We start from the raw sequence: 11,258 nt of genomic DNA, 5'->3' as shown, positions 1-11,258 counted from the left end.
CCTGAGCATTGCTGGAAGAGAGCCTGTGACTCAAGCATTTCATTGCCAGCGTCTGCTTAATGTTATTGTTGTGCATTTGATAATAAAAATCTTGAATCTTGAACTCCTAAGTACCTGCTGTATTACCTCTTGTCACTAGTTACTTTACAAACTTGTAAATGATTAATGATCAAATACATTGCCTGAGATTAAACAAGTGGTTTGTTGTTTTAGCTATTGATTATTAACATGATTAACTGATAGCTGACCAGAAATTATGAAACATCTCTGGTGAAGTCTACAACCCAAACATATTAAATAGGACTAGAAAAACCACTTCATTTACCAAATGAAAACCTGAAACCAGATGATGAAAGAAACTTTAGTGTTATTAGTATTTAAAATAACTGTATGAGGCCCAAAGAGCTAAAACTCTAATAAACCATTGGAAACAGCTGTAAAGTCACTAAATCAGTTTTATTCAGCAGACAGAACAATTGCAACACATGAGAAATAAAAAACAGTGAATCTGTCATGATTCAATCAGACAATCATGACAAGGCAGCGTTACATCACAGAGACATTGTCCAGACAATATAAAGACACTTCTTGTAATGATTATCACTGTTGAAGCAGAATAGTTGAGTTTTAATTCAGAAGTAAAATCACTGACTTGAGTCAACCCTTTTTAAATATTAAATACACAACAGACGTCAAACTTGTGATCGGAGGTCGACGCTTGCATCTGAAATGTTTTCACCAGAGGAAAAAAGTAGAAATCTGTCTGTCACAGTAAAGTGTGTGAAGAAGCTCATCACAATAAAATTTAATACTATAGATTCTAAAAAAAAATTATACAAAATACTGAAAAATTTAAATAAATTAACTAACACTGAATGAGACTAAGAGCAGAAAACAAAACTAGAATCTGAAATTCAGTTGAGAATTAACACTTAGTTTAAAATAAGACTTGAATGCGACTGGATGTGGTTTCTGTTCCTGCTGCTTCATAAAGGCTCGGTTTAAAAAGGCTTAGTCATCTTCTCAAATGTAAAATGTTGCAATAAAATCAGTCGACTCATGAGAGTGAAGAAGTGAGAAGATGATTCATGTGATTTCAACCTTTAGGGACAAACACAAGAAAATGTCTTCTGGACAAATTTTTAAAAAGCAGGAGAAATGACAATAGTTATTTGACTCATATCATTAACATGATTATAATATTGTTTTCATGGCGGTGCCTGTCTCCAGAAGCAGATGAAGGTTTGATGCCTTGCTCGACGGGTCTTTCCCAATTCTTTCACTCAGCCCACCTAAAGTGTCGTCGTGCACATTTACTCCCATCTGGGAACCACCATGATGTTACTTACTCTCTTGAAAAAATACTCATAATAAAATATTTGTATATAAAAAGGAGCCTCTGCCCCCAGCCAATGGCAGGAGGCTGTGCACTTGATTGACAGGTAAATCCCCCTATGGTCTTTGAGCCAGGCGGCTTTTCCCCTCCTCCTGTTCGGCCAGCTTGAAGTGAGTGTAAGACAGGATTCCTGCCAGCGTGCACAGGATCCCTAAAGCCTGAGGGGGGGGGAAGAGAGACGGGCAGAGAAAACAGGTTTTAGAGAAAATAAAAGGTTTGAATCCCAAAGCAGCACTGTGAGACTCACCTGGTTGAGTGACAGCGGGTCGTTGAAGAGCAGGTATCCTCCAATCAGGGTGATGCAGAATTTAAAATGACCAAACATGTTGTAGCTGAGAACGAGATTAAGGAAAACAATGACCGATCGATAGGCTGGGCCCTGCAACTCTCCCACAAACAGGAACAGAGAAGAGCTCCTAACAAGCTCCTTAAACCTGGAACTTTACAGACTAGAAATCTGATAAACACTCCAAAACCCTTCAGACCCTCCATGGCCTTTTTGAGCCCCTGTTATTTAAGGATACGTGACAGCTGAAGTATTTCCAATGATCCAGTAGATGGACAGGTTGACCAGGAATGCCACCACACCTGAGAACAGCACGGTCATCTATAAAGGAAACAGACGACACTGTTACCTGAATATTCAGTGTGAGGGAGTTTTGTGAGTCTGTGTCTTTTGTGTTGAGTTTTACCAGAGCAGGCAGAGACCAGGGTCCAAAAATTCCTCCATCTCCAACCACCGGCTCAAAAAAAGGAACGACACAGAGCAGGAAGCCTGACGACAGAGGAGCCTGACAGGATAGAGATCAGAGGTCAGAGATGATACCATATCATGTTTCCTTCTCAATCAAGAATCCTGGACTTTGCTCATCAGCCAATACGACTGTCCAAGGTTAAGGCCTTGGACAATAAACCAGTTCCTCAAGGCAGTGTACAGGCAGTTACTGTTATAGTCACAGTGTTAGTATTCTAATAAATTGTTGTTCAACATCAAACTACAAAGTGGTACCACTAGTGTTTGTGTCTCTGGAGAGGAGTTTTACCTGATGGTACAGAAGCTGCATGGAATTCACCTGCAGCTCATGTTGTTTAGCTCCGACCCACTGACAACACAAGAGACAGGGAGAGAGTTTAACAGTCATTCATTTTATTTCTGACAATTTGACAAAAAACAAAAGTTTCATTTCAGTGTATATTTACTCACAACTTGGTAAAGCGATGTCACCAGAACTCCAAGTGATGCAAACACTGTCCCCAGCAGGTTGAACCGCACATCGTAATAAGAGTTCAGTATCACCCCCAACGTGATGGGAACCTGGAGACAGACAGGGGAGGAACCAGACAGGAAGGAGTTCAAAACAGACTGTGGTCACTGCTTCAGCCTCATGTCAAATGAATGTTAAGATGGGATGAACTCAAGCTCTCCTCACCAGTGTGAGTTTGATCTTGGTGGAGAAGGTCTTCTTGTAGTAGGTGGTCTGGATGAGGATGATGACGGGCGTGGTCATTGTTTTAGCCAGCTGGTACGTTCCTATGGAGTTGTTCTGCAGGGAGAGGTTGGTGAAGGCCACAAACCCACAGAAGCTCAGGGCCAGCCACACAATCCTGCGAACCGGGAGGCTCTTTGGACAGAACATGTCCATTTGGTGGCAGATGAAGAGTCCGAGCCACGTGACCACAAAGTGAACCAGGGTCAAGGTCATGTTGGGGAAGCCGTAGGTTACGTAGATCCACTTGTTGATAAAGACGATGCAGATGGATGACAGCAGGTTGACCAGCAGCCCGGCAATCAGGCGCCTGTTGGCGAATAATCCAAACAGCATCTCTGCCATGGTTCCAGATATTCCTGAGCTGAGCTGCGACTTGACTTCACTGAGGTCGAGGTTCACACTGGAGACAAAACAGAGAAGCTGAACGTTAGAAAGTCTGAGATCTCAGAGAACAGATGATTCTATTCACAGACAGGATTAGTGTATAGTGAATAAACTGACCATGCATCTTTAGATTCTATGTAAAACTAATTCTTGATTGAAGGCAATTTGAAGCACAATATATTTGGTTGTATTTGTGTTTTCTTTTATTTATAGTTATTTCTTATAAAATTCATAGTTAAATTGTAAATTATCAAAACAAATTACATTTAAAACGAGGTGGAACAATGTAGCCTAAAATAAAACTGTAATAACCAAGTAAAGTATCCCAAATTAATACTTCTATAAAATGTATTTGATTACTTTAATCACTGTTTTCACAATTAAGTCAAAACAAATCAACACCCATCATTTAACCTGCAATTCACTGTTGATCTAATTATTTGAAGTCATTTGAAAAATCCACTTCCTGTCACTCTAACCTGTGCGTTTTGACTTCAATTAGTTTTAGAAATCAATTAGTGACTCAAGGTCTGTGCTTCAGTCCTCAATGGAGTAACTGTAATCGATTACTCTCCTCCACTACTATCAGCATTAAAGGAAATTTACATATAAAAATAAGCGTTTTTTAAAATAAAGTTTGGCCTGATTCTCTGATTATTGACTTAAAACCTCAATGATGCAAGTTTAACATTAATGATTAAATGACATGTGTTGTTATTTAACATGCAACAGATTTAAGATGAAGCTTTACATGTCACTACCTGCCTTAGTGTGTCTGTGTGTGTAATTGTGTGTCTGTGTGTGTGTGCATGTTTGTAGTTGTGTGTTTGTGCCACGCGTGTAGAAAACTTTACCTGTGGTCTCCATCTGTTCTGTCCCACTCTTCTTCTCTCACTTGAGCCACAGCTTCCGGCCTGTGTCCGCTCCTCTCCCCGGCTGTCAGGCCTCCTCACTCGGCCTCACCACTGACGAAGCTCCGCTGCGGCTGCACAGGGAGGATTTTTCCTTTGGGCAGATTTTTCTTCCACAGGTTCGATTCCTGCTGAATTAAAACCCGCCCCGCGTTTCCGGTTTCCTCCAAGTCTATCGACGGGTGGTGGGAAAGAGCGACCCCTAACGGACTGGAGGAGGAACAGGAAATCTCAATAATACAAATAATGAAAAAATAAATAAATGGAGCCCGTTGCTGCAAGTGGGTGTATTAAATAAATATATATTTAGCAAAATCCACACACACTATCTCAAGGCACTTTATGGTATTTTAAATATATGAGGGAAAGAAGGAAAAAATAACTGACCTTGTTACTGTATATTATATTAGAATCACTGAAGCTGCAACTTGGTTGAAGTTATTTTATCATAAGACTAAATGAATTTCTCTTTCTGTATGTAATAAAAGAATATAAAACTAGTAGATTACATGACTAAACCTGCAAACATGACCCACATCAATTGGCAGCTCAAATAAAGTTTACACAACAACAGTACAAGAAACAGGCTTTTATTTTGCAAAAACAAGATGAACAGAGCTCAAAAAGACAACAATTCAAACTGTGTGAGTGTGTGTGTGTGTATGTGTATGTGTATTAAGTTGATGGCTGTAACTCGTAGCCCAGCGGGTCCAGTCCTCGGTCCAACAGAGAGAGAGACGACTCCCTCAGCTTCTGCAGGAACCTCCTCAGCTCCTCTTTGGAGAAGACCTGCATTTGAGGAGAGAAACAGAATAAGAAGAGAATTTTTCAGTATTTTAACTTGAAAAAATATTAAATATAATATTGATCTATTTAGGCAGCCTGTGTTCGTTTTTCTACGGTCTTTACCTGGTAGAGACGGTGCTGGTCAGACGAGATGATGTCAGCTAGACGCAGCGCCTCCTGGTGTCTGGTGGAGTTCTGCAGCACGCTGAGCAACAGGAAGCTGAGACGAGGAAGACACAGAGAACGCAACACCACCATCTGGTGACTGCGTTCCGAGTCCTGCTCTGAATCCTGAAAACACACAACAACAATAAGCTGGAAGGACTTTTCAAGAACAACTTTAAGATCAGAGTTAGTTTGTAAAGTTTCCTAAATGAACAATTCATAGATCCTCGTTAACAGTTACCTGTCTGTTGTCAACCATCCATCCTCCATCGACGAACAGCAGCACATTGTAGATTCTTTCTTTCACGTCTTCAGTCAGGACGTCCAGGCGACAGGACCAGGAGGAGAAAGACGACTGGAAGACACAAAATGACAAATGACGTGGATGTAAATCCTGAATCAAGAGCATTTAGTTGGATGAGCATTTTCACACTGACCGTGGAGGGTTTGTTTTAAAGTAACAGTCTATAGAAGGTGTGTGTACCTCGTACTCCTTCTCTCTCATCTCATTGGCGACCCTCTCTGTGAATTTGGCCTCTGGCACTGGTGCCGGCTTCTGGGGGGCGGAGCTGCTGTGAGTGAACCAGTCAGTGAACGCCTCATGAGCTTCCTGTGAGACAATAAGAAGATCAAGATCAGATCATTCAACCTTATTGATCATACAATCAATATTAAATCACAGATACGTCCAAATCAGTCTTGATATTTAAACATTGAAACGGAGACTGGAAACACACCAGGTAGGCTCTGATACACAAGTGTTCTCTGATGGCGTTCTCATCCTCGGCGGGTAAGGTGGCCTGACCGATGCCCGCCCACTGGCAACAGATCTCCTTCATCGAGTCCTCTGGAACTTTAGAGAACACGGCCTTCGCTGCATCGTGTTTCTGCAAAGCTGAGAGAGAGAGAGACAGAGAATAACTGCATCATGGTCCTCACTGGCGGCAAATTGTTACAGGGAAAACCTAAAGCCATTATTTAGTTATTTGTGTCTTGTTGATTTCAATGTTCGCAATAAAAAACGACTGTTGAAATAAACAATAATAGAAATCTCCCTCTAATTATTTCTTATAGTAGTTAGTCAGTTATTGGATAAATAAATAACACATAACAAAAAAAATGTACCCAGAAACTTCCTCATGATGGCGTTGGACTGTTTAAGGGCTTCGGCTCGATGGGCGGGGTCAAACAGCAGCCAATCGATGACTTCGATCTTCCTTTGGTCCTCCTATCAAATCACAGTATTAACATAACTCCACTCAGTTTAATTTTTTTTACTTTTCATTCATGCATCTAAACAAACATTGTTTTGTACAGTTAGATTAGTCCTCTATACCTTTGTAGTTGCCGTCTCCAGCGTCTGGCTGTGATGTGTAAACACTGTGTCGTCTCTCTCCCTCACAGTTTCCACCACCAGCTTAGTGATCGCAGCGACGTCCAGGCCTACAAACACAATCATTCAGATTACTCTCAGTGATAATGTTTTTTTACGTTTCAGTTTTTCCTTCTCACCTGCTTCAGTGGCGAGCTCCAGACAGCGTGGGCGGAGCTCCGCCTGGGTGACGGTCTCCAAGAAGGCGGCGTAGTGAACTGTGCCGAGCTCGGCCGGGAGCTGGCCGACGTAACTCGCCACAAGGTCGTTCTGCTGATCCTGAATCAGAAGTGAAACGTACGCCTTCAACACGTCCACACACAGCTCCTCCTAAGAGAGAAAGGGGGCGAGGGGGGGCAAACAGGTCAGCAACTTCATCATGATGAATCTCAAAACTACAAATAAAGTGAAATAATAAGAATTACCTTCAGTGCCAAACCAAGAGAGCGGAAAAACAGCAGGAGGTGAGACATGAACCGCAGCAGGTGGGAGGGGAGGGGCCTAGAGGACTTCAGCCAATCAGAAAACTCCTCCAACAGACCTGAGAGAGACACGAAGAGGTTGAGAGTCATGTTTTAGATTAAGAATAATATATTCTATCTTGAAATGAAGGTGTTGCGGGGGGGGGGGGGGGGTTACCGTCCAGGTCTCCCAGGATAGCAAACTTCTGGATGACGTGGTAATGCTCTCCCGTCTCCTCCAACACCCGCTGCACGCACAAACAACAAGCAGCTTGGATTATACTCCATCCAGTCATGTGACGTTAACATTCACCGATCACATCGAGTCTGTTTGAGAGTCTCACCTTCGATTCGGAGGCTTGAAGCTCCTCAAACACCTTTTCCATTGTCCAGCTGAGGAAACGCACACAAACATTACTCACAATGAAGGTGTTTCAATGAAAAACAGCCACAGTGACACATTAAATATGATTATATGTGTATTATATTCAGGCTAATATGGTATTTCTCTGTGTGTACGTGCTCGTGTGGGTCATACTTCGCCTCCAGGTATTCTCGCGGCAGTGACTCCACTTCCTGGTGGGCCATACCCGATGACATCAGATCCTTTTCCACCAGCGAGTCAACCATCACCCTGAAGTACGCCCACACGCAGTCCTCCCATGACTCACACACTGCCAGGAGCTGACACACACACACAAACGATCAACAGCTGGATCTCTACATGCAAATTCGCAGGCCGATTATTTAATTCGTATTATTGCAACCTATGAACATATGATTGTACCGGTTTGAGGTTTCCACTCAGGCTGGCGTAGATCGCTCTCTCATATCTGTTTAACTGCTCCTGAAATACACAAAGCAGGTTTAACATTGTGGGATGTCCTGAGACTATTATCATGACCCGACAGGGATCAGCTCTCCACTGAGTGTTTGTCATACCTCCTCAGCCATTCTCCAACAGCAGGCCTTCCAGATTCCTCTCTGAGGGTTTCCTTCCACGGGCTGCAGCTCGATACCGCCTGCAGACAATGGAGGAACAGACGGAGAGTGAGAAGTCTTCAGAGCCGTAGCGATGAGAAAGTGACAATTATAAATTACAAAATTAATTCAGTCTTTAGTAAGATTTTACCTGAGGTCATGTTGGGATCGTGGTAAAGTTTCCATCCTTCCAGAGTTGCTGCTCTCCAGGCCTGACCACAGCGTTTACACAGCCTCTGAGCCTGAACACACACACACACCATAACTTTAAATACAGTATGAACCAAACATAGTGTTGTCTCTCTCTCTCCCTGTCTGAATGTCTCTTCACCTCCTCCGTCATCCCCGCTCTGATCAGGGTGAACAGATTCTTCAGCAGCCGGGCGTCGTCCTCTCTGTCCAGATCAGCCAGGGGGCGCTGCTGCCGGAGAGGAGCGTCTGGGTCCTGGACACAAAAACACACTTAATATATGTGTATCTAGTAACACCAGAATTGAGGATGTGTGTGTTGTCATGGCAACAGGCCTCACCAGCTCAGTGACCAGAGGAACCGTGAAGGCAGCGCCGCTCTTCCTCCTCATCTTCAGCGCATGAAGAGTGTTCTCCCTGAGACAGACAGACACACACTTAACAGAGGCACTCCCAGGATCCCACTTGTTATTAACACATGATTCTGGACATGACAATTAAAAAAAAGAGACAGACATGAACTCACCAGCAGACATTTTTGGCATAATATTCTATATTATCAGAAAAATCTCCGATCTGATCCTTGGCAATGCACTCGAGCCAATCGACAACCAGCTGCAACACAGTAACCAGACAGTGAATGAATAGCAGTGAGTCGGGTTTGCTTCCTGCTTGTGTGTGAGGTTGTTACCTGACTCTGTCGAATAACAGCATCTCGCTGAAAGAGCTGCTCCACCACAACCTTCTCACTCTCACTTGGAACCTACAAACACAAAGAGGCAAACAGAATTAGATCTGGACCAGTCTCTACAAGTCTGTGTTTTGTGCTTCTGTGTATTCATCAAGGCTGAGGATTAATGTGTGTGTGTTTTGTTTTGAAAGAAACCAAAATGAAAATCAGTTTGTGTCCACACTGTTACTTACAGTGTCCGACATGGTGATGTCATTTTCCAGAGCCAACTGGACCCGATCCCTGCAGAGAGAGAAGTGATCGATGAGATACAAGCAGACAGACAGATAACGGCCAGACACACAGACAGTCCTCCAAGACGACAGTTACCTGTAGAGTGAGGTGATGAGTCTCCAGGAGCTGCTCTCCTGCAGCAGCAGCCAGCGGACTCCTGCTGTTTTACTGTTCTGACCTGCTCTGAGGACCACGGACTGCAGCACGTCCACCTTGATCATGGTGCGGGAGGGAAAGTGAGTAATTCAGCTGCAGCAGTCATAGTAATTCAGCGTTAGAATTCAAACTACTATAATAAACTCCTGCAGTTGGTCTGCTTTACTTTCACACCACAAACAGATTAGATAAGCACACAAACAGAACCTACTTTCTCCTGGCAGAGTGTCTGATAATCCTCCAACAGCTCAAACACTGCAGAGGAAGAGTGTTTCAGGAAAGATGCAAAGAACTCTGGGAAAAGACTGGCAGCCGCTGAAAAGATGAAAAACAGCAGCATTAAGACATAAAAGTGTTTTAAACTATCAATGCTGAGTAACTGGGGTGCGATTGTTTCACTCACCGGCTTCTCCTGGGTCGTCCTCCTTTAGCAGGGCTGAGCTGAGGTTGCCGAAGTCCTCTGTGAAAAAGCTGGTGTTCTCCAGACCGGTAAGAGGGGACGTGAACATGCTGTGGGTCCAGTCACTGTCATCCAGATTCTAGATACATATACACACACCATCAGTATTCATGGATTATTGTGTCGCTATGCTAGTGAGTGTTGGAGTCCCTCTATGGAGGAACCAGTGTTATTATGTCCTACCTGACTGCCGAGTGTGTTTCTGGGCGTGTGTGTGTATCGAGGAGTTCGACCCCCTGGAGCCAAAATGGAGGAAACATCTGGAACCCTGGGAGTTACTGAGACAGAGATGAGGCAGATGAAAGAAATGGTATAAGGTTAGACGATCGTCGGTGTGGAATCAGGCTTAATAGCGGCAGTGTCTGTTTCTTACCAGTCTGTCTGAACAGGGAAGCAGGAGTGTTCCGCAGGGAGCGGGCTGGTGTTACCGCGGAAAAGACGGGGCTGCCTCCGCCGGGTGACGGGACTGAGAACAACAGTTAAGACAACAACACTGACAAATCTGACATTATGAAATATACTAGTGATAGAGCAGCATTTTTTTTTTTCCACTAAAACCATGACTGAGCACCAGGTCTGCCTGACGCCGGGCCCACCAGTGACACATGGGAGGATACAGGCCACCTTCTTTCTTCTCCTGCGGGCAGCGACCGTCACCTCGTCATCTCGCACCACAGGAGACGGTAGCTCACTCTGACCCCTGGAGGAAAACACAATACAAACATATGTTCACTGACACGACCCAAGAGGGAATGAGGTTTTGGTGCAGCTCCAGATCCGGGAGCAGATATTCACTTTCTTTACATTGCAACATAGGGCCGCCGTGATTAAAGGACTGATAGAGTAAAGACTAATGCAATTACATTATAGTGAAATCTATTTCACTATAACCTTCATGTCCACTTCATTTCCAGACTTTTGCATTATAACTACCGCTACTTCAGTCTGAGGCAGATGCAGCTAATGAATAAGAGTATAAAGCACTTTAATATTAACAGGAGACAGTTTACTGCACTAAGTATTTATTCCTGACATTTACTTCGTTACTATGTCGAGAGCCAACATGTCAACATTAGCCTGTTAGCACCATCAGAGTGTTAGCATGGTTAGCCTCAGCTAGCTCGGTGCACTCAGAGCAGCGGGCTAAACAACCAGCTGACGTCGAGATGCGCGTTTGAAGATCAGAACTAATAATAAAGAGACTTAAAGGTTATAAAGTGTTTAAAGATGTGAGAGAGTGAAAGTTACCAGTTCATGTTTGCGAGCTGTCAACTCCCGCTTCACGAGGTTCAACCGCGGCGTCTTCTTCGTGGGCCTTACTCCTCTTCTTCGTTTGTTTGACTTTCAGGCAGATTGGATGCGTGGATGCGCACTGCTGCCCCCTGTGGCTCAGTTTGACATTGGATTTTTACTTTTACTGGTTCGGTTCTAACGTTTTGTAAATATAGATTCATCAAGACTTAATTTTAAACTTTTAAGAAATAATGAAGAGTTACCATTGTGAATAAATAGTCAAGCCCAACATTATTTGTATGAAAAAACC

General features: G+C 43.5%; 2 protein-coding genes across 2 annotated transcripts; both read right to left on the bottom strand.

The window, feature by feature from the left end:
• Window positions 1-437: 437 nt before the first annotated feature.
• Window positions 438-4,337, bottom strand: slc35e3 (solute carrier family 35 member E3). Its single transcript, XM_061087745.1, has 8 exons — window positions 4,125-4,337; window positions 2,827-3,286; window positions 2,601-2,711; window positions 2,440-2,499; window positions 2,089-2,187; window positions 1,921-2,003; window positions 1,644-1,728; window positions 438-1,554 (listed from the first exon to the last, which is right to left on the bottom strand). The coding sequence occupies exons 2-8, from the start codon at window positions 3,226-3,228 to the stop codon at window positions 1,453-1,455; spliced, it is 942 nt and encodes a 313-aa protein (XP_060943728.1). The 5' UTR covers window positions 3,229-3,286; window positions 4,125-4,337; the 3' UTR covers window positions 438-1,452.
• A 420-nt stretch (window positions 4,338-4,757) lies between these two features.
• Window positions 4,758-11,031, bottom strand: nup107 (nucleoporin 107). The gene is made up of 27 exons (XM_061070389.1): window positions 10,964-11,031; window positions 10,333-10,415; window positions 10,089-10,181; window positions 9,899-9,993; window positions 9,659-9,794; window positions 9,467-9,570; window positions 9,196-9,311; window positions 9,060-9,108; window positions 8,827-8,898; window positions 8,662-8,750; window positions 8,477-8,552; window positions 8,278-8,391; window positions 8,098-8,188; window positions 7,908-7,987; window positions 7,753-7,812; window positions 7,504-7,649; window positions 7,310-7,358; window positions 7,144-7,213; window positions 6,930-7,045; window positions 6,645-6,834; window positions 6,469-6,575; window positions 6,258-6,360; window positions 5,870-6,027; window positions 5,617-5,742; window positions 5,374-5,487; window positions 5,091-5,258; window positions 4,758-4,970 (listed from the first exon to the last, which is right to left on the bottom strand). The coding sequence occupies exons 1-27, from the start codon at window positions 10,969-10,971 to the stop codon at window positions 4,857-4,859; spliced, it is 2,727 nt and encodes a 908-aa protein (XP_060926372.1). The 5' UTR covers window positions 10,972-11,031; the 3' UTR covers window positions 4,758-4,856.
• Between the last annotated feature and the right edge of the window lie 227 nt (window positions 11,032-11,258).

Source organism: Limanda limanda, chromosome 1, assembly GCF_963576545.1.
Source record: "Limanda limanda chromosome 1, fLimLim1.1, whole genome shotgun sequence".
NCBI lineage: Eukaryota > Metazoa > Chordata > Actinopteri > Pleuronectiformes > Pleuronectidae > Limanda > Limanda limanda.
This window is presented reverse-complemented; position numbering and strand designations above follow the sequence as displayed.

Coding starts and splice junctions, on each gene's coding strand:
- slc35e3 (XM_061087745.1), bottom strand. CDS start 3,228: ATGGCAGAGATGCTGTTTGGATTATTCGCCAACAGGCGCCTGATTGCC. Junction 2,500..2,600: donor TGACATCGCTTTACCAAGTT/GTGAGTAAATAT, acceptor TTGTGTTGTCAG/TGGGTCGGAGCTAAACAACA. Junction 1,729..1,920: donor GGAAATACTTCAGCTGTCAC/GTATCCTTAAAT, acceptor TCTCGTTCTCAG/CTACAACATGTTTGGTCATT.
- nup107 (XM_061070389.1), bottom strand. Junction 10,182..10,332: donor GAGAAGAAAGAAGGTGGCCT/GTATCCTCCCAT, acceptor TGTTGTTCTCAG/TCCCGTCACCCGGCGGAGGC. Junction 8,392..8,476: donor TTCCTCTGGTCACTGAGCTG/GTGAGGCCTGTT, acceptor TTTTGTGTCCAG/GACCCAGACGCTCCTCTCCG.